Below are 22,543 nucleotides of genomic sequence, written 5' to 3' on the forward strand. Positions count from 1 at the left end.
AGCTTACTCCAAACTTCTCAATAAATCCTTCAAATTGTACATTTTTATCCATGCATGAACTATTAGCGTGTAGCGATTTCCATTCGGTAAAGTTCGGCTCACTTCGGCTCAGTTCGTGAAGCCTGTCTGTCCGGGGGCGGGTCGCGACAGCCAAGTGACTGATGCCTCGGGGCTCATGTGCCGTGCCATGTCGCCACAGTTCATGTCACACCTATACTATTTGTGTGATTATAGATAGACCGAAACATTTTGACAGTTGGATCTGAACATTTCGAGGCTGAATTTTAGCTTTTGGTTCTATAATGTTGCTGTTGAGTTTCTCTTAAGCTCAGACCATATTCTAATGTGTCTAATTTCTAATGTCTTTGCTCTCATATACATTATATTATGCCTTTTATCATAGAGATAGGCAGAGAACAAGTACTTGGTGCCTCCTTCACATCCAAACATACAAAATCCTTTGCTCTTATATTTGGGCACAAATATAATTATCACTTCTTATATGTTTATGCAGTTATATTTAAATTAGACAGACATAATTAGCAATCATTAGTATAAAAATAGCATAATTAAAATCTAGTTTGTAGACGTCATAATCACATTTTATATAGCTTTGCAAAAAATCATTACTTTGACTTTGATATACTAGGAATTAAGGAACCGCAAGAAGGTCTTATGAAGCTTAGAAAGAACAATATAACGCGCTTAGACGTTTCGCCGCCATTTTCGCCGGGAACCGTAATAGACGTAGCCGGATTGACTAATTCTATTATCGACGAAAGGCACGCGCTACGTGACTTATCGATAAATCGATACACATTGATAATTCAGTGGGTGCAACACTAGCGCTAATTAGTGATGGAACTTATATTGTTCAGTTCTAGAAAACGTGATTTTTCATTGCGTAGACTGGAATTTTATTAATTCGTCTACATTGCAGCGACTATACGGAAAACTGCAAATATTTTATAGCTACGTAATAGTTTAGAGGGGAAAATACCGGCGGCTAATGAAAAAGCAAAACGTAAAGCCTACTGGATATTCAATATGATGTTATTCCTAACATTTCATGTCAGCCTGGTACTTTTGTATGCAGTAGATCGGATAGTATTTCATTTACATAGGTTCTCTTGATTAAAACGCGCGTCCATACATTACATGAGTGAGGTAGGTAGTTAGTAAAATTATAATTAACTATCATTATTACTTAAAAACGAAATACATTTGTAGTTTTTTAGTTTGTACATTATATGCTATTACCAAATTGTTAAGTTATTTTCAAGGGAAAGAAGATAACTATTGGAGTGTCCGGAACTCGATAAGTTAGTTATTGTTACATTTCAAACTACGATAAATATTTTGTCTAACTTTAAATATTAAAGAATAAAAAAGGAAGATGCAAGTTAAAGCTAATCTTCGCTACCGAAACCAGCAATCGCAATAAGTTGTCGAAAGTGTTCGCGGAAATTTCACGTTCCATCTGGCAAATTCAGTACCAGGAAAACAGAAAGTATCAGCTGTTTATCAAGTGTAACTCGTAAAAATCGAGGGGAAGGGTTACTGACAATCGTAGTAGGTGATATAACGCACACAATCTGTCTATTCACACCCTTACTGGGAGCAACTTGATCAGCTATGGATGGATTATGTTGGATGAACATAATAATATAGGTCAGTTACCATATTGAAACAGTTTGAGCCCTGCTAGAACGGTGGTTAGATAGAACAAGAATTAATGTTCATGTGCTTATAATTTTGATGGAATCGGGACAGGAAAACTGATTAAAATGTCGTTTTGTTACCAGACCATGACTCGAATATCGTTCGGCTGCGTACTACTTCGGTAATCGGTTGATTGCTAGTACACTTGATAAGGTTGCAAGCTTAATTCATAAAAGCGTATGTACTGTCAACACATCGATCTGCAAAAATACTTTAGTTTTCAGTTGTGCTGTAAATATAAAGCGTAAAAACCAGTGGAGTGTGTATATCTGACGTTTTGCCGCACTGTTAAGCGCCCGAGTATCGACACGGGCGACTATTGTCATTCCCGCGCTACGCTCGCCGGCCCGCTTGTTTACGCCCCGAGGCTCCCCCGACCTCCTCCCCGGGTGTGCTCCCCTGGTAGTTTTTATGTTCTTTTATTACGTCACGTTCTCGTTTGCTCCCGTTTACCAGTTTCTTGTCTTTGTTAATTGTGGCTGTCTTCTAGTTTAGTGTTTTCCCTGTGGGAGTTGGGCAGTATATTTTCATTTTTACTTATATAAAAATAGTTCTGTAATATTAAGTACAAACATTGACTATCCCTTCAATCACTGTTGTAGTAAATGAGACGGAATAGTTTATATTGGTTCCGCAAACCATCATTGAGATAGAGGAATTTCAATGTTTCCATCATACCCCGTAGAAATCCAGTACCTACTTATTCTGTTATTTATGGTATACCCAATATACCTATGTTTATTTACCTGTTATACGTTTATCAATGCGACTAGAAGCGCTTTTACATTCTAATCCATACTAATATTATAAATGCGAAAGTAACTCTGTCTGTCTGTCTGTCTGTCTGTCTGTCTGTCTGTCTGTCTGTCTGTCTGCTACTCAATCACGCCTAAACTACTGAACCAATTTGCATGAAATTTGGTATGGAGATATTTTGATACCCGAGAAAGGACATAGGCTACTTTTTACCCCGGGAAAATGACGCCGGTCCCGGGAAAATTCAGGTGGCGAACGAAGTCGCGAATAATCAATATTATAATGACACTGAATTAACAAAATTCCGTTGTCATGGCAACTGTTTTAATGGCGGATATACCTTAGCGCGACTTCGTTATATTAAGAGATATAAATAATTTTGAGAATAGTTTTCGTGAAAAAAAAGCATATTTTATATCATCACGCTACGACCAGTAGGAGCAGAGTACCAGTGAAAAATGTTTCAAAAACGGGGAAAATTTTGACCCATTCTCTCTTATGTGACGCAAGCGAAGTTGCGCGGGTCAGCTAGTATCTAATAACGTATTTTCGGTGTAACATTTAATTTTAAATCATAATCATTCGTTCAATGATTACAAATAGCACTCATGATCTCGCTCCTCGTGTTTCAAACGAATTCGAACATATTGGTTAACCAAACTCATATTTAAACGCTGTCGGTTTACTAAATAAATAATAATTTAATTAGAATTTATACACGTCGGTATTTAAATGTCATGTCGCTAATGCAAATATATTCAGCTACTGTTTTTAAACAACTGTTTTCTTGGTTACAAATAAATAACAGTTTTCATGTCGGTGTACCTATGTCATTCGAATAATAAAAAAACATTGATAAGTAAGTATAACATAGGTACCTACATACATACCTACATCAAAATTACGCCTTGTTCCCATAGAAGTAGGTAGAGACGAAAGAACGCCACTTGGTACGATCCTTACAAACTTCCTTTGCTACATTCACATCCATACATCTTGTCATACAGCACCTAAGTCTCGGTATTTATATTTTTTTAGCTTATTTTGGGTCAAAGCCGGCGATATAATTTTTTGGTAGGTATTATGAAACTAAAATGGAACTATGAAAATATCACATAGTACGCGATATTACAGCAATTTAAACCAGCTCCCTGTATTCGTCAAAAACTGAACTGACTGTTATGTGCGTGCATATGTATGTGTACGTATGTGTGACGTAGGTGTGTAGTTTTGCCGAAATATATGATTGAATCGCACAAAGCTCTCGAACCTTTGCACTGCCGGAAATTATGTCCGACCGTCATTAATAATATTGATCTCCGTTATAATGAACTGACAGCTGTTATTCTACCTTTAAAATACTCAAATAACACGCACCTATTTGTTTATAATTTCATACACATAGTGGATCGGTTTGGGGGATCAGACCGGAATAACTCATATTTCGAATATTGAATTTCAAAAAGTTTTATTCCTCGTGTTTATAGTTGATAACGCTGTGGTAGCCCCACTATTACTACTAAACTCCCATAAAAATGCTAAGCACAAAAACCAGAATTACCAAGACACCATAAAAGCACGAGCGTAACCGCAATATATCCCACAATGTCGGTTATATTTTTACGGCTGTGGACTGTTGCCTCCGGCATGCGGTTGCCTTGATGCGGGACCCGGGAGCCGGGCGCACATCCTGTACGCAAACACCTCTTGCCTTTCTCTGAGCGCCTGGTAACGTGGTATATTATTATTAGGGGAGAGGTAAGAATTTATAAATGAAACTAGAGTAACCACCTGCTTTGTATGAACGCCTGGTTATTTCGTAGGTGTTTATTAGGGTGGACCAGAATGTTTAATTAATTAGTTTCACCTGACTTATTCCTACTTATAATCTGTATTTATGGTCTTACTTGAAATGTGCGTAGATCTGTAGTGTACTTTTTACAAAATTTCTTTGATGAAATACTGACAAAGCTATGATTACACCAGACACTTTTCTCCCTGTTATCCCATTTCAATTTATTTTCTTGTCTGGAGCATAAAAACCCAACGATTTATAATTTAAACGTACCTAGATTTCAAGTTTTTGAACTCGAGTCCGGGTGTACTCAACCCTCCACCGCTAATCCGGGTCACAGTGACACTTGACAGGTAAAAATCGTCTCTCAACAATAGAAGGGACCCGATTCTTTATGAGGGTTACTTATGAGTGCTTTCTGGGTGATTTCGGTGCACGCCGAGATTTAGAAACGTGACTTTATTTTGAATTTTTTATAAATAGAGCCCAACATTTCCTGGGAAGAGGGCATTTTCGTGGCTAAGATTTTTTTAAGTCGTCGTTAAGCGACGTCTTATAAATAAATATACATGACCTCTTGATGTTTACAAATAAAGCGAAATACATGGAATTTTTCTATTGCACAGTTATATGTATTTTGCAGTGCAAGATCGTTTCATCCGGTACATTTATGACCGAAAACGGCGAGCGAGAAATTTTAATATTTCAAATCGGACGTTGTGTGTGTACGTGTTGCAATGGTGCACGGTGACGGGTGAAATCTGCGATGAATACGTTACACAGTATGTCTCGACATACCCCGCAATATACGCGCTAATGTACAAAAATGAAATGTAGCCTGCTCTTTGTCTAAACGTGGCTTAACGTGGTTAGTCCCAAAATATTTTCGAGTATATTTTCTCTACTTTTATGCAATAGGTCACACATAGGTCATTCACTGACTATAAAAAGGAAGAGGTAATATTTTCGAATGTTGGTTTTCCTACTATAAAACTGCAACTACATCGGCATATGATTAGACTAACCCTCAAAAGCGACTGTGTCACAATAACAATAAATAAAATTACTTCAATGCTTTGCTTTCTTCGGGAAAGGTTAAGCTGACAAAAAACTATCTTAAAACTCACTTTACTTCCAAAAACCTTTAAATTAAACTCCAAGCACAATTCCCAGGCAAGTCTCTGTGCAAACTAATTGTAGAATCAGATCGACTGCAGTGTTCCACAAAGTCGTTTGATCGCTGACGGTGACCACAAAACAGACGGTATTAGTGCAAGTAAAAACTACTATTGAATGTTGAGTGCTGTGGCCAGTTGGGACGAATAATCAGGATAGATTTATAAACGACTGGCCAAGTTATGAGAGTATTAGAATTATTTAACAAATAACTTTTTGTAGCTATGTTACAACGCGCGGTAATTTTGTCTTATTGAATATTGCATACAATGCACACGTAAAAATTATTAAAATTAGGGGAAATGTGTAAAGACGAACGTGAAATAACTATTCATGAATCACGCAAAGCTTTTAATAGTGGAGGATCGAATCATAATGATAGATAATTGTCAAATAATCCCGAAGAACTGTCTTTATAAATCAAATTGATGCAGTTAATGTCGAAACAAGAACAGCGACATCAAAGTCAATATTCCTATTTGTCAGTTTTCTTTACCACAGCAATTAATTTCGCACATTCCCTCGAGCTAGCGACACCGTTGTCACCTCTGCGTCTCGCCTAGATGAAAGTGTTGGCACGCAAACAGACCGGCGACCGGTGCCGGCGACCGATGTCGGCGATTGAGAGCTGCAACTCGCTAACAGTTCAGAGCTGTTTTACATTCCGACTGTACATACGTCACAGTTCAGACGGTAACGGGTAATGTGATCTGGAACATAGCGCACGTTTTACTTTTGGTAGTTTTGTGCTATTTTAAATCCTGTATAATGTTGATTGGGGAAAAGGGAGTCGTCCAACATTCTTAGATACTCAGTAGGCCTAGGGTAATTAAGTCCTTTTTATTCTTCCCTAGGGGTATATAGTCAGGATTTAGACTAGAGATTCGATATCTAAGCCGCTTGATCATCTTTGGCGATGACTATGCAAGATGAGTAACAATTTTTTTTCAAAGAAACTATGAATATCTAAACAGGCATCCGTTTTATAGCTCACACGAAAAAAAATACATAAATCATAACCACACTTATCCGTTAAACGCTGAACACATTAACCAAACAATGCCAAACACATCAATTTTTTTCGCCCATTACCCTTCAAGCAAATCGCTTGCACATATCTGCTCTTTACCTCTGACACACACAACTGCATTGCCGCGATGTACGTCGTTCCTCAGTTACACACAACTGCTATGATGTACGTGGGGCCCGGGACAGACGCGTGTCGATCTCACAATACATCGCCAGTGTTACACATCCTGCACGGCACACGTTCGTCCCTTTGACACGGTAGCACGTGATGGTTTGAAGAGCTACTGTGAAGTAATACTGAATTCAATATATTATTATTAAAAAAATGTATTTATAAATAGCTCTTATTGCTGAGTATTAATATATTTTCTTTTGTATGAACCAGATTTTAATTTCACTTTAGTTCTTTAATTTAATCAAAATATATGTAGTATGGTGCCAAATGCTGTCAAAAAAACAGTGTACAGCGCTTGCACACTTAATATCACTTTGCAAGGTAAAAGTAGTCCTTTAAGTACAGAATTCAACATTAACAATATTATTTTTGGTTTAACAGTTTATTTATAAGTTTTAAACAAGAGTTACATTTCTTCTTTCAGCATTTTCCATCAAAAATAGTGTCCAATCTTATTTCATCCCAAACTGCATTAATTCCCAACCAAACTTGCCAAAACAAAATCTAAAATCAACAAGTTGACACCCCTCACGATCAATCTACGCACACAAGTGCACTGACATGATCACACACACACACACACAAGTGCGCGGCGTTATAATGGCAAGTCTTGGCGCTGTCGCGAGGGATCGCGGATCAAGTGTCGCGGGGAAGCGAAGATAGGGATCTGTAGGGTTGAACGTAACGGGATAAATAGTTGTGGTTTTTTTTAATGATCATTTATTTGAAGGGAAGTTAATCTGCTTTTTGTAAGTGAGAACGAAGCCAGTGGTGACGACTGGGAAAAAGTTATAATTTGTTTTCATATTAATCATATTTGTAGGACATTCTTGAAATTGCAGCTGTAACTTGTAAGAAATCTGACATATTATTATTATCTTCTTATTTATTTAGAATTTTACCAATTTATTATTATTAATTACCAATTTATTTAGATAAACAATAATTTGCCGTAGATCTCGTATTTTGCTAGTTAATGGAATTAAACAATCAGAATAATTACAAAAAAAAAAAATTGTACATATTGTACGCAACTCACATCTCAAAATTTGCTCTCAGAAGCTGCTGATAACAATTCAACAGTGTATCCGCCTGTTATCCTTCTGTACATGTAATCGAACGTGTCCCCGAACACTGTCAAACGTTTAACATGTCTCAACATGTCCCCATTCGATCGATGACCCAAGATGACCTAAATTCTATGTCAATATGAACCTATCAGTACAAAACTGTTTAGGAAAGGACTGAGGTGTAATGCTGTTAGTCCCTTTACAAACGCCCGAGGCAGGTTTAGTGGATTAAATTTTATATTTTTCTAGTTATCTTGTGGCTACTAGTACGTATTAGTGAGATATTACATACATTCATAAAATCACGCCTTCTTTCCCATAGGGATAGGTAAAGACCAAGGTTTGGTCCTTACAAACTTTCCTTGCCTCATTCACATTCATTATATCTTGTCATTATGACGATTGTTAGAAAGATAAATGTCTGGCTGACTTAAAAAAGTCTTGATTTTATGGTTGTATATCATCGTAACGATTCATTTATTTCTAACCAAACGTTTCTTTCGGTATGTGTATTTATTCTATCTCTTTCCACCACAAAAAAGCTCAATATTTGTTCAGCGCCGTGGTAGCCCTATAAAGCAAGTTTCGTGCAACGAATGTTAGGGGCCGTGCCGGCGGGCGGCGCGTCTAACGAGCGACTAGCGCCCGCTCACTGATCGCTTCTTAATCATATATTGATTGATTATGTGTTTCCTTGTTATGTACTACTGCTTACGTAATGCACCTTAGTAAATAAGCTGAGGAATTTATAGTATTCCTTTTCTGGAATATTTGTCGTTAATTTCTGGAGTCGTAGAGTATCATGAATTCTATCAGTCGTCTAAGAGAAATTGTACATATTTTCATCATGTGCAACTTGATCATTATCTCTCTTACCCTCGGTTTCTGAGGTACATTTAGAGGCAGTTTATCTATTCAATAGCCTTAAAACTCATACAAAAAAACCCGATTGAACAAATAAACTACCGCTAAATGTACTCAGAAACCGGGGGTTAAATCCTTAAGTGTCACCTTAAATTCGAAATACGCTTAACGTATTTTGATCACTGCTAGTTTAATCATCCGAGAGACCGACTAATACTGAAACTAGATAAAATAGAATATAAATTAGATAGCAATAGAAATAAGATTTTTTGGATAGTCTAGAAAAAATGCTTTAATAAGCTTCCAAATGTATGACCAGTAATACAATGTGCACACTATGACTGTGTCTCACACCTATTATCTAAGAGAAAGGAATAAATACAATATCGTGTGTGTCTACCTCCTACCCACATGTGGGTAATGCCTGCAGCCCCAACACGCTATAAATCTTGTAAGAAGATGCCATCACGTAGCGTGACCAAATGCTCGAGCCATTTGACATCGCCTCCGATGAATTCTTCTTCCAGTGCCACCTACTTGGCGTAGAGTTAGTTAAATACCACATATCTTAAAGAAAATGACTATATTTGATTGTACAGTTTTATACGAATTCTTTTCAATTATTTTTTTAGGCAGATTTACTAAGGAGCGCCTTTCTTAGCCAATCGTAGACTCCTTCCGAGAAATAGGTGAAAAGATTTTCTTATAGCAAAATAAAGAACCAGAATAATAAACTGTAGTTTTACAGCCAAACTTAATAACTACTAAAATTAGTAATCGCATGAAACACTTTCTCATACACACATACTTACATAAAATCACGTCTCTTTTCAATAGTTGTTGATAGAGGCCAAAAAACGTCACTTAATACGATCCTTAAAAACTTACCTTGCTTCATTCACATCCATACATCGTCATTCTTTTTCATCTACAATCCAATAGCAAATGCAACTCAGTCATTTTAGCCAAATATATTCCACAAATCTAAATACAAAGCCTATTAGCTATTAAACTAATCATGTGACAAAAACATGCTAATGACATCGTATTCACGCACGAGTGACCGCGCGCATATAGTAGTACCGTCCGATTGTCCCGTCCGTGCCAATGTCCCGTGCCGTAATGTACGCGTTTGAGGGTTAGCGATAGTGTCCGGTTTGCCACGCGTGGATGGGAGTTTTCTTAGGGAGAGTTAAATGTTTGAAGTGGTATTAATAGTAGTGTGATTTATTGTCACTTTTAAAATGAAAAGAATAACTCTCTTATTCATAAAAATATGCGAAGTTATAAAAGGCTTATAAAGTGTTTTGTTTCTTTCACTACTTAGCGAAAGGAAAAAAGAAAACATACTATAGTTGCTTTTTAACTAAAATAGGTTTATAGTGTGTTTATGAATAAAAGGGTAAGTTTTTAGAGAGTGTCAAGTAGTTAGTCAGAGTGTTTGGTCACTGCATGAGCATAATTTTATGAATTTTGTTTCACAATCAAAACTATATTTTATCTTAAGATATGTTGGGACTGTTTAATAATACAGATTTAAGAATTAAGATACAGATTAGTGGTTGCTGTGGTAAGGTCTGGACGTTGAGTAATATACACAAAAGTTCAACTTTAACTTCTTTGTGGGATAACTAATACCCAGTCTCAGATAATGCACGGTTTTGGTCTTTAGTTGTCGTAAATATTCACTTATATTCCAATGTAATATTAAGAAGTAAATTCAGTTCAATATCACAAGGTTCAGCAAGTACATCCGTGTAATAATGTCGTCGACGTCATATCCGCTTATCGGGAGTACAGGACCGACCGGATATCCCCCACTGGCTGCTTACCCACATCCGGCGCCCACCCCCACAAGTACTAGGATAGCATATCGCCGGGGAGGTGAGCTTCGCCTGTTTTAAATTGTTGGGAATTATTTTCAATGGTGTTTTAAGAACTCTCTTGGTTTTATTTTTCGAGTTGTGACTGTTTTATTCGCAGTCATTTCAGGTACTGGAGTAATGAAAATAAAGTTCCGACGAATATTGTGATTAAACATGCCTTTTAGCTAAAAGAGGCAGACTGAATTCTAATAATCGCATAATGCACCAACATAGCAGACAAGTCCGAAGTCTCAAATTGCAGGTATCCAGTTGCCAAAGCGTCCAACTCGGGACTGATTCTGGGAATTTCGTTGCAGAAACAAAGAGAGAACAGACCTGAACTGTCACTAACCGGAGTCGCACTTATTGCAAAAGTAGCTTACATTTCAGGATTAAACTCTGGATTATCTGAATTTACAGGAACATCTAAATATGTAACCCCTGCCACTCTTATTTTGGTAGTAACATTAACCAGTATTTCGCAAATGTACTAACATTCTCAATTTCTTTGTAAACTTTTTCAAAAATCGCAACTTAAAGTATCAAAACGTGGCGCGATCGTCTCGATCTAACGTTATCGAACAGGCCGCAGGTGTGAGCGAATGAAGCATTGCTCTACATCTCCACCTGTTGCTTACAGCCTGGTACAGCGATGTTTATCTCAACATGTACTCCTTTCAACACAGTTTGTTTTGTTCGCTTTCTTATTGACGAGAACTGATTTAAAAGATGGCAAATGTTTGACTGGTTTCGTTCGTTTTGCACGGAGATATTTTTTAAATTTAAAATTGCGGGATATAGCTGTACCTGAGTTTCCGTCTTGGGTTTCTTCTTTCAACTGAAAAGTGTTTCTACAGTTTTCTTTCCATTAATGAAAAAGGACACAGGCCAGGAAATACTGAGATTCGGAAAAATAACAAATAGCAAACAATGTTGGTATGTCTTTCAGACCTGTTGTCCATAAAATTGTATAAAATCGGAAACAAGCAATGTATTTCAACATTAACCTAATGAGCTGACTTAATAAATCTTATGAGACGAAATTTATGTTGACATTGCCGAATAAAGTGGTAAAGAATTGTTTCTAATTAAGACGTATGTATGAGACGCACGTCTGCTGGTTTTATGCGTGGAGAAGTTAAAATAGTGAACAGCGTTAATATATGCCATGTGACAACAGTTTCCTAGAGAGTGTGCAAAGTTTATTTCGCGAATTCCCTAAGAGCGTATCCTTGAACGTCTGCAAAAAAGATTCTTTACTTATTTTTGTAGATCCAAGCGCGTTTTTCCAAATTTAATAAACAATATCTAAATACCCTAAAGCTAAGGTAATACCCGAAACTTAATAAATTCTAGGCCAGCTCAAATACAATTTCATCAAAGTGGTTGCATTATAAAGGCGGCGTGGCGTACCGCACCAGGGTGGCATGAAGCGCGAGGCGTTCGCCAATATTTCGTACAATTTATTTTTATTTGGCGCGGGAATTGTCTCGGCGCGAATGGGGCGGGCGGGCGCGCTGCTAATTGGCGCGCCCGCCACAATAGGGATGTGAAATACTCGAGCCGGGCTCGAAATGTGAATTTAGTAAAATATTTCTTGGGTATTTTGTACTGGTTATGGGTTTAGATGTTGAAGATTGGTTGATGTAAATATTTGAGGCCGATTTCCTTTTGAGTTGATGTACAATAAGTTATTTGTCTCAAATATAAAACAAAGCTGATGAAGACAGGGCATTTAATTCAAAGACATAAAACTTAAATTTATTAAAGTTACGGTGCCCTGAGCCCGCCGAATTTGCTATTGATGTAGAGTTGGACTAATACACAGTTCACTATGAAATCTTTTTTCATAGATTAATTATATACTAAAGCCTTAATACAACAGTAACTACAAACACATCGACAACTGGCGGTCTCATCTCTTTACGGCGCGAATGGCGCGCTTCGGCCGTGTAATTGCCGAAGCCATTAGTCCTGCCCCGGGCCACTTTCAGACCGCGGGATAAGGATCTCTGATGATACCGCTGTTTCGTCGCCACCCATCTAACGCGCTACTTATTTTTTCCCCCAGAAAATAAATTCGAAATGTTTTTCGGTAAATAAAATCGCGCACGTAGGCATTTTCGAGTTGTTATTAAATTTACAGTGTGTAGAAATTGGTCAGTTGCTTTAACGTTAATGAGTTTGATAAGTTTGTCAGCAGTTTAAACTACTGAAAAATAACTTGACAAAATTAATCACAGTAAAAGCTTTAATTATTTTAAATAAAGGCAACACTAGTTTTCCGATTTTCTTTTCAGAAATTCGGCGTTTTTTATCAGCATGGAATTATTTTCTTACAATGGAACACTTTTCAGCTCAGTTGTATATTTCATTTAATTCAAAATTTGTGTAAACATTTTACTCAAGAGGTTTAAAGTCCCAAAGCTATCACTTTCTTTACTTCCTTGCCAATTAATTTGACCCGAAGTATATTTTGAAACAGTGTATTCATGCCTGGGAAATACAAATATGATGTTTCATTATTGCTTCTGTTTATTTTCTACATGGAAATATTACATAAATTATATTGGTAAATATACCAGTCATTGCAACGCACAGCATTTATTTTGCGTAGTTTGAAATCCGTAATGCATAGTGTGGCGCTTCGCAACTGATCCCGTAATTACGGTGGTCCCGGGCCCGGCGTCCGGCTAATTACAGCGGTCCCGTGCTCCCGGGACGGCCTAATTACGGTCGAGCCGCGATCGCGAGCCTAATTGCCCACCGCGGGTAATTTATGAAACAAATTACATGATTCACTTTGGTCTCATCCCTTCTGTTGTCGTCGGCATTTGAGGAACCCATCTTGATAACGTATTATTTAAGATTATTATTTTAATTCAACAGTATATGCTGCTGTGCAATCTATCGAAGAAGTAAATTCTCTATACAGGATTTTATAATATGAAATAAGTTATCCAGTTTCGCGCCAAAATTGTAGCGCCCTCTATAAAGTTTTGATGGCGAAAGCTTTGTCAGTTTTCAGTGGCGTTGGCCATCTAGCGGTGAATAATAGAACGACAGTAGTGCAACCTCTTGTAATGTACGCTAGATGGCAGTGTAAGTTATATTATTTACGAAGTTTTAAAACCTTATTTTTTATTTTGTTACAGAATGCACCAAACCAAGAGCCAGTGTACAGGAAGGTAGCCATCGTAGAAAACTTCTTCGATATAATCTACACTGTACACGTAGAACTAGAAGGCAGACCCGGAAAACATGCTGGACAGAAACGAACTTATAGAACTGTAAGTATTGTGCAAATCTTCTAATATTTAATTACACAAATCTTTATTAACTGAGATGCATAGAATGTGGGAAAATTATAGTAATATTTGGTGGAAGTCCCTTCTCTAAAATATTGCTCGGTATTGAAGTTAACGCCATCTAGCGTGCAATAGACAAATTATTACAGAAGCAAGCACACACTATACTCATGTCTCTACCACCTACCAGTTTTCGTCAATAGATGGCGTTACACACTGTTTGTCGGTTTAAAATAAAATTGTACTTGCTTTGTCTATTTATGAAATAGTTAATAGAATTCTTTACTATGATTCTCATGGTTATTCACTGCATGTATTATTCAGTAACATATCTTTCGAATGCCTTGTTTTTATACGTCTGCTCAGATGTTACCACATCGTTGATTATTCTTGTATAAATAAGCAATAGGATGTAATCTCTGACCAGCACTAGTTTCTACTAGATCCATTAAAAAAACCTTTACAGATTACAATTATGTTAACTAGGTTGGTGATGTATGGCACAGAATTAATGACAGTGCCATCAGATACTGACACTAAATATCGCAGGTTCACTTGTCGATTGCAATTAATTTATTCCTAGGAAACTTTTGTACAGCTACTCTGCATCACTAGATTTTATAGTACATTTTATACGAACAAGATAATAGCTTGTTTATTGTTACGGTTATAGTTTAAGAAGACTGAAAACAATCTATACTTAAGAATATTTTGTATAATCGTTTGCACATTGCAGTGTTTTGTAAAAAAATGTAAAATCTTAAACATTACGGTACTTGAAGTTACTGACAGATTTCCATTCATACACAACCATTTCATTAAAAGTCATAAAAGTTAACCAAAAGCAGTTAAGAGTTGCAGCTACAATAAAATAAACAACGGTAGGCGTCAATTCAACTGATTATCTAAGCGCAACTTTACAAACACAACAAAAGAAGTACTATCCCTTAATCACGGATGTTTTCGCCAACAGATCACGGAGACGTACGCGTTCCTGCCGCGGGAGGCCGTCACGCGCTTCCTCACCGGATGCGCCGAGTGCGCGCGGCGCCCGCGCAGTGCCTCCCCGCCACCCCTGCCCACGCCCTCCCCCTCCCCCACACGACACCCCACCTACCTCCCCTTCATACCCCACAGCGTGCCTGATTACACACGAAACTGGGAATCAGAGATTGACGCCGCACATTCCAACTATTACGAACCAAAGTTCGACTACACCGACCTCCAGCCTTTAAAGAAAGTTGAGAGCCCCAAGCCCACGGATGCAGAAGATCAGGAACCAACTTATATTGAATTGACGTCGAAGAAAACGAATGGATTTGAAGCCACCCCACTTTTAAGTAGAAGTTCGCCCGTAGAACCACCCTTCAGGGAGGAGGAGCCTGTCAGAACTGACCCTGAAATTGACAAAGATGACAATAGCCTCATAGATGTAGAAGATGTCAATCCTGACAGCTCACCTCCACTATCGTTACAAAAGGATGAAGATACTAAACAATCTGAAGCTGAAAGTACTAGGGCGGCAGAAACAAATGGAGCTAAAGAAAAGACTGAAGTTAAGAAAAAGTACAATCCGCTCGATGTCGCTAATTTGACGTCGAAAGATCCTCCTAAATCGAGGTCACCGCCTAGAAAAAAACTATTGCCTTCAAGTTTAGAGTTTCCTAATTCGTCAGGAAGGTTTCCAAAGCCTTGGAGGCCTGATGGTGGTGTGTTTTATGGTGGTGAAGAGATGGACTACAGCGTGCCTATAACGACGGCGTACCTGAAGCATATGAGAACTATGGGCTACCAGGAGCGCTTGGACACTGAGACTAAGGTGAGTTCTAGTTATAATACATTACTTTACAAATGCATCTAGAATTAACATTAAACAGGTACAGTAAAATAATCCTTAACGCAACATACAATTAAACACACACAACAAAACATATTTCCTCGATATCGCTCCAACACGAAGTCGGGTATATAAACACACTCGCGGAATCCAAAACTGTTTAAAATTCCACAATAGGTTGAAGTATCAAACCGCAACGATCTGACGAAATTATTTTTGTCCAAACAAATTTACAATGTAAAATATACATATGATTTTGCGGACCGCTTAACCCTAGCTTAAACTTTTGGCAACAAAACTGGCAGAAAGCTGTGGCGGTCGGAGCGACCCCAAGCTCGCCTTTGTACCGGTCCTTTATACCCACCCCTTGTTATGATTTTGAAGACTGGCATTTGATGTTAAAGTAAAAATGATTGGAGATCGCCGGCATTATGTCTGAGGGGCTCCGATCTAAGGTCATTGTTGACTGAATAAGATGTTTATTATATCAGTTCTTGGTATTTTCATGTCTTGTTAGTATTTGTTAAAATAATTATTAGGTAAAGCGAAACAGGTAGGATCTTTTACTTCGGTTGTTATTACAAATAGTAAGTTGTTTTGTTTGTGATACATTTTGTTAATAAAAAATGTTTAGGCTGTGAGATTTTGTTCTTGTTTCTTCTATTTGTCCGAAAAAAGCAAAAATACAAACTTTGCAATTATTGTTATGACAGTTTCATAGAGTTAGCTATCAATCTTGTTTTTATTTTTATTTTAGTTGAGATTAGTTGAGACTAGGCAGACATGTTTATTACAAAAATATTCTAAGATTTCGCACAAAAGTACCAGGCTCACAGAATTGATAGGCGTTAGACGTACCTGACACATAACCGTGCAATGGTCGCGGTGTCCCGACCCGATTGATTCAGACGAATGTCCCTCACAAAGGACCACAGGGCGTCACGCCATAATCGGGCGCCGCATCTTTTCTAACTCATTTTTCTCGCTTGGGGCGAGCGGGTGAGGGTGGCGGGTGGCAGGTTTCATCAGCCTGAGGGGGCGTCACGGTATTAGACAAGACACAAAAACGATGCCCGACGGAGAAGTGGGCAAGTAAGTTTTCTGATGACGGTTATATTTGCTATATACGAGATATAATAGGTTTTTCAGTGTTAAATTATGTTACATACGCCGGGGAGTTTCTTAGCTTTTATTTTAGTGATGTACTTGAATGTGTGGTGTTATTGGAAACGGTTTTTCGAGAAAATAAATATTATGTTGCGATGTTTGCTGTATGCTAACTTTTTTTTATATTTTTTGTTGTTTTTTTAACAAAGCTGACATCTGTGGCTGTGAGGGAGACGCTTAAAAGCGCTGAAATTATGCTAAACAATAAACATGTTTGACACTGAAAAAAATATTTTTTTCTGTACATTGTACACAAAACATTTAGTCAGAGTAATAGAGCCGACATTAATTGCTATAACCACATAAAGCTCATATTATGAAGCGACCTAACGTACAAAATATCCTACTAACAAAAAGTTTATGTTTGACCTTTTTCGTGTGGAGCCTCCCGAAGGGTCAGTGAGGCCCGTCCATAAGAGGGTATCGTCCCTTCGACCCCCAAAAGTGCCTTGTCCCCCCCCCCGGGCCCCGCATCGCACTGCGACTTGTAAGATTGATTGGGGCTCCTTCAGTCCATTGCCGACCACCCTTGCGGGATATTCGACCCTCCCCCCCCTTTTTTCTCGGGTACTTACCACCGAGATATAGATTAGATGGAACGGTTTTATTTTACACGCTTTCTCAGCCGTAAGGGTGTTTTAATACAATTTTTTTTTTCTAGCACATTCAATTTGTTTTTATTCAATGTTTGGTTTTCATTTTATTTATTAGATTTTAAATTTAGATCAAAATAAAGACGGACTTCGTGCCTAAAGTATCGTTTACTAGTCTCCCTCCATATTTTTTAAATTTCCAAAAACGAAGTCTTCAAAAAATGTGGAACGCTTCACGATTTTGCGTGTCATCCTTGCGCAGGGGCCATGCTAATCTTCTCTGTATCGTTCCAATTTTAGTATATGTACTGCCGAAGCAAGTACATCTGAACTAAATTGATACTGGTACACGTGCTAACTGCACCGAAAACTTTGATAGCGCGATTCAGCACTTCCTACATTTAGCGACATTTGAATATTGCGCCATCTATTGACGTATCTGTGAACTAAATGTGACGTCATCGTGGATATTTTTTATCCTTGAGATAAGAATGAAGTACACTAGTGTGTACTTATAATTAATATAAGACTTTGTGGATTATAACGTTAAGATACGTTTTGTGAAATAATTGCTTATCAGACCCAACTTCCTCCGAATACAAAAAAACTATTTATAACATCGGCTAAATAAAATATCTTAATATAATCTTAATGTAGAGGCTTCCTCTATACGCGAAAAGGTACATAAAAGTTTCACATCTTTCCAATAATTCGAATATTTTACAGGACCTGTAAACAACTGAATAAGGATTCAGTAGATCATTAATAGTTCAAACTAATTACTCTTAAGTCTTAAATCCCTTCCCATGTTAAGATTTTCAAATAAATACAATTTCAGTTTCCCAAACCCTACAATAACAATTGAAGCCACATCTAGTCCACACACCCCACCCCAGTTATTTTTGTGAGGCGATGTTAATAACACAACAGGCTATTTTATTCGTGGACCGCCACTTGTGAGCCGTGCGCCGGCTTTCATGTCAGAGATTAGACTTGCTGGACGTTATAGCAACACTATGTTGTATAAGTATTAAGAATATTAAGATCATGGGCTCAGAGAATTTTGTTGGACTAATTTTATGTTGGTAAAATTCTGGAAATGATAAAGTAAATACAAATACTATATTAATCAAAATGAATAAACGTAATGAATGCGAAAAACTTTTGAACAAGTTGTACCAAATACTGCATATGTGTATGATTATTTTCTTAATGTGTTTGTAATGGTCTGGTGGTGGAGGATTCATGGGATCAAAATTTCCGAAAATTACTTGCTTGCTTGTTTTGCAGTTTTGTTGTCCTGGAAGTATAATAATATGACAATAAAAATTAAGCGATCACATCATCTTTGATTATACTTCACCAGAAAAAATATTCTAGGTTTAATTGTATCGAAAATCTATCAGATAAACCTTTTTGACATTAGAAATTGGCCTTTAATGCTACTCTTAAAAAAACTTTTTCCAAAACCCACAAACATTCTTCTTCTTCTTCTACAAGAAATAATTCTTGCCAAGAAAAAACCCCATTAAACAACAGTGTGAAGTTAGCATCAAGTTGTATTTACGTCTATAGATCGCTGGGGGCCAATGTTTGCGTCCAAATTGTTAATTTACATTACCTTCGGCGGCATAACAATTTACTTCGCCTGTTTGATACAAGCCCGCTACTGGCTTCTTACTGATATAAGTGTAGATTTGACGGCCTCCGTAGCGCAGTGGTTAAGATTCACCTGGCATCTAGAGGTCGTAAGGTCGATTCTTACACGGAACAAATATTTGTGCGATCCATATGAATTGTTTCAGGTCTGGTTGTACTTTGTGTTCCTTGTTGTTTATAAAAAGTCCCCGCGATTCAAGAGCTATTTAGTTAGTGCGAGAGTTATATTTTTTAAACTTAAACTAACTAAATTTGTATGTGGATGGTATGACGATTGATTGTCGATTTTTCTTGTATTTATATAAAATTTTTCGATCGCAATTAGTTTGTGTCAAATGAAGTCTTGTGAAATTGTTTTTTTCCTTTGTATGAAAACTTTTGTCTACAGGTAACTTGATTTTTTAAATGTTGTTTAAAAAGTTATTGAGGATTTAAATAATCAGCAATCAGCAATTATAAATGAAAGAGAAGATTCAAGTATAATGTCTTGCCTAAGAAATTATTTTTTCTGGACGAACAAACTTGACAGACGAAATCGTGTAATATAAAACATTCTCAAGTAATCTTACTAAAGCAAACTTTTAAAATACAATTTTATCAAAACAAACAACTACACAAAAGTCACAAAACAAAGTCCCCCATAATTGCATCAACGCCATTCAAGACTCAAGACATCAATTACAAAAGTTATTCAAAAGCGATTCAACGAAAAGTGAATTTATGTGTGAATGCATCGTGACCTTGAGTGGTGACATAATTACGTTTCGGTCCCCTGCTGATCGATTCTGTTTCATTACCATGGGGTCCGCGAGACACCCGCCTGCATTCATAGGGTTATCTTCCACAACCGATGAGTGACGTAAAAACGAACACGCGCAAATGATTCTCATATCTATGCCCTTGCTAATTTAGCTCATTTTACAACACACACCCATATCAGTTTTAGATGTTTTGATTTCTAATTGTTGCGTACACGTGTTTTGGTTTAGCTCGTGTTATTAGGTCAGTCAGTCGGCGACCGATCAACAATTCGCAGAGCAGAACGTCAGCATAAATTCAGTAAGACACTGCGCTAAAAGTAAGCGCGCAAATAGCTTGGATTTAAGTGTTATTCTGGCAGCACGTTTAAATCAACCAAGTTGAATTTACCCCACACGCCGTGCCAAGTCGGGTTGAAGAGCTAGTCGCAAATAAACGCGAGCTTAAAGCCCTTGCGCCGCGGGGGCGGGTGCCAGCCAACTGGCAACCACCCCCGTTGTCATTTACCCTACTTACCGTCGCTACCAGGGAAGCATAACAGCAGAGAATTTTAACGGAATTAGTCGCGAGGCTGCTCGCCGCCTGCAGGGCGCCGTAGTAAATTCACACATGTACCTAGAACGTAAGGCGAAGGGTAGGAGCGTTCCACCCACCTCCACACCTAGTTTTAGCGCCTAGTAACTCGTGCACGAGGTGTCTACACGCAATGCCGCAAAAACAATATTAACTGAAGGAATAACATATTTTTAACTGCGTTTATTACTCTAAGTACGCCACTGATTGATAGGTCAGTCGAGCCATTGTAAAATGTTAATTTAACAAAGTGGTTTTTATATCATAAACTTAAAGCAGTTATACTACTATCACTATCACTATAGACTACTATCACTGTTTACCTTATTTTAACACGGTTGGGCTAAATTCAGCGTAAGTAAACCCTAATGAAAAATAACTTTTAATCAGTTGCAAAAAAATATCAGACTTATAAGCGATTAAATTATTCTTTATAAAAAAAAAAATTCTTTCTACGAATTTGACAATTGCTAAACATTTGTGTAGCATAATAAAGGTTGATCTTGAAGTTAGTAATTTAATAAGAATCAGCTACATTTTAAACAATAATTATAATATGAAGTTTAACCAAATTATTTAAAGTCAAATAAGTTAAAGTCACACCGTCATTGAACGGTTAAAACTAACGATTTGACGTATCAGCTGACGCTTGCATTTTCGTTCGTGACTTCTAGACATGTCTTTGTAGACTTTGAATTGTTACAAATAGTTTAAGTCGTAAGAAGAAGCATTAAATTTTATAATATTCATAATTAATGTTTGTGAAAAATCTATAAGGTAATTAAAATTTGGATCTTGCCCGGGTGTACCCGTGTACTGTATACGTCAATCCTGTAATCATGTAACACACTCTACATTAGTTTAATGATCCACGTTTAGAATTTCAGCAATATCTATTATTATCGCAAGATAGCGTAGGATTAGCTCAATATATTTTCAAACAGCCGGGCACGTGTAACAATGTAAGAGGTTGTACTAAATTGAAATACTTGTACTAGGAGAACAGCAACGCGGACAAGTAATTCTGTGATTACATTGTATGGTAAGCAACTACAACGTTGTCTTGGCGGTGCTGTTAGCTTAGTGCACTATTTGCGTTTTACTGCGGAATCTCCATAGCGCATATGAGTGCCTGGTACTTTGTAATAAAGATAGCCGAGGGACTTTCCTAGCTGGAGTTAACCATAAATCCATAGTTAGACTTATATACGGTATGGGCTATGGGTGGGGTAGGCTACTTTTGAGTTTTATGTAGCCATAATAGCCAATTGTCAGATATATTTTTGTACAGAACTAAAAGTAATCTCTAGCAAGTGTAATCACAAATTGAAGTTAGAAATGTATACTACTAAGTTTATTTCTTCCCGACTAATTTCCAGTACTAAAAATAAGTAAAGTTTTTACAACATGCGTCAAGCCAAGTCATTTAAATAATTCTCAAAATCAATGCAGTCGTACCTCTTTGGGTACAGGCGATCCATTTTATATATTTACGGAGCGGGCAGACTAAAAAAACAGGCTTGCATAAGTTATCTGGAGGTCCCAATAAATGTTTTAAGGGTGCGTAAATCATTACTGAGCCCGCTACCCCGGGATGGGCAAAGGACTGATCGTGGAGGGATGAAATTATGGATGAGACATATTTTCAATGCAGTTAAAACTAAGAGTTTTTTTATTCTGCTAAAAACATTACAATATACTATTTACGACATTCAAAATAATTTAACAGTATACATACAAATCGATACAAAAAATTAAAAATAAATTAAATTATCAAAATGGGAAGCTAAACTTCTATTAAAAAATCTATCTTTTTTTCGCATAATACAGTAATTGGTTTTATGAATTAAAAAGATTTGTCGTAGACGGTGAAACTGAGAATTGTTCATCATAAATACTACTTCGTCGTCTAAGTATAAATTGTATGGGCTATATAGTTTCCTTATCTCATTGATTGTTTACCAAATGTGGTCGTAACTGGCTTGACCTTCAGTGCAAGGACAGATTCTATAACCTTAGTTAATAGAACATCATTGCGTAAAGCTTAAATCCTATGAGAAACATTTTAGTCTAGGTTTGATTATACTATCACAAATTACAAAAGCAATTTTTGTTATTTCAAAGTCTTGTAAGTCACTCCCTAAAACTTTGTTACTGAACGAAATGGATGTCAAAAATAGTATTCGCGTGAACCT

The 22,543-nt window shown here is 37.2% G+C and overlaps 1 protein-coding gene and 1 non-coding gene across 6 annotated transcripts in view; one reads left to right on the top strand and one right to left on the bottom strand.

The window, feature by feature from the left end:
- LOC142982555 (nucleolar protein 4) overlaps nucleotides 1-22,543 on the top strand; it is a 151,836-nt gene that overhangs the window by 64,533 nt on the left and 64,760 nt on the right. For all 5 annotated transcript variants that reach the window (XM_076129100.1, XM_076129097.1, XM_076129098.1 and 2 more), the window contains 2 exons: nucleotides 13,608-13,742; nucleotides 14,734-15,579. In XM_076129100.1, the coding sequence (XP_075985215.1) occupies nucleotides 13,608-13,742; nucleotides 14,734-15,579 (981 nt within the window). The remainder of the gene's footprint in view (nucleotides 1-13,607; nucleotides 13,743-14,733; nucleotides 15,580-22,543) is intronic.
- Nucleotides 17,575-17,681, bottom strand: LOC142982949 (U6 spliceosomal RNA). Its single transcript, XR_012960033.1, has one exon. It is a non-coding gene; the product is annotated as a U6 spliceosomal RNA (small nuclear RNA).

This window comes from Anticarsia gemmatalis, chromosome 22, assembly GCF_050436995.1.
Source record: "Anticarsia gemmatalis isolate Benzon Research Colony breed Stoneville strain chromosome 22, ilAntGemm2 primary, whole genome shotgun sequence".
Classification (NCBI taxonomy): domain Eukaryota; kingdom Metazoa; phylum Arthropoda; class Insecta; order Lepidoptera; family Erebidae; genus Anticarsia; species Anticarsia gemmatalis.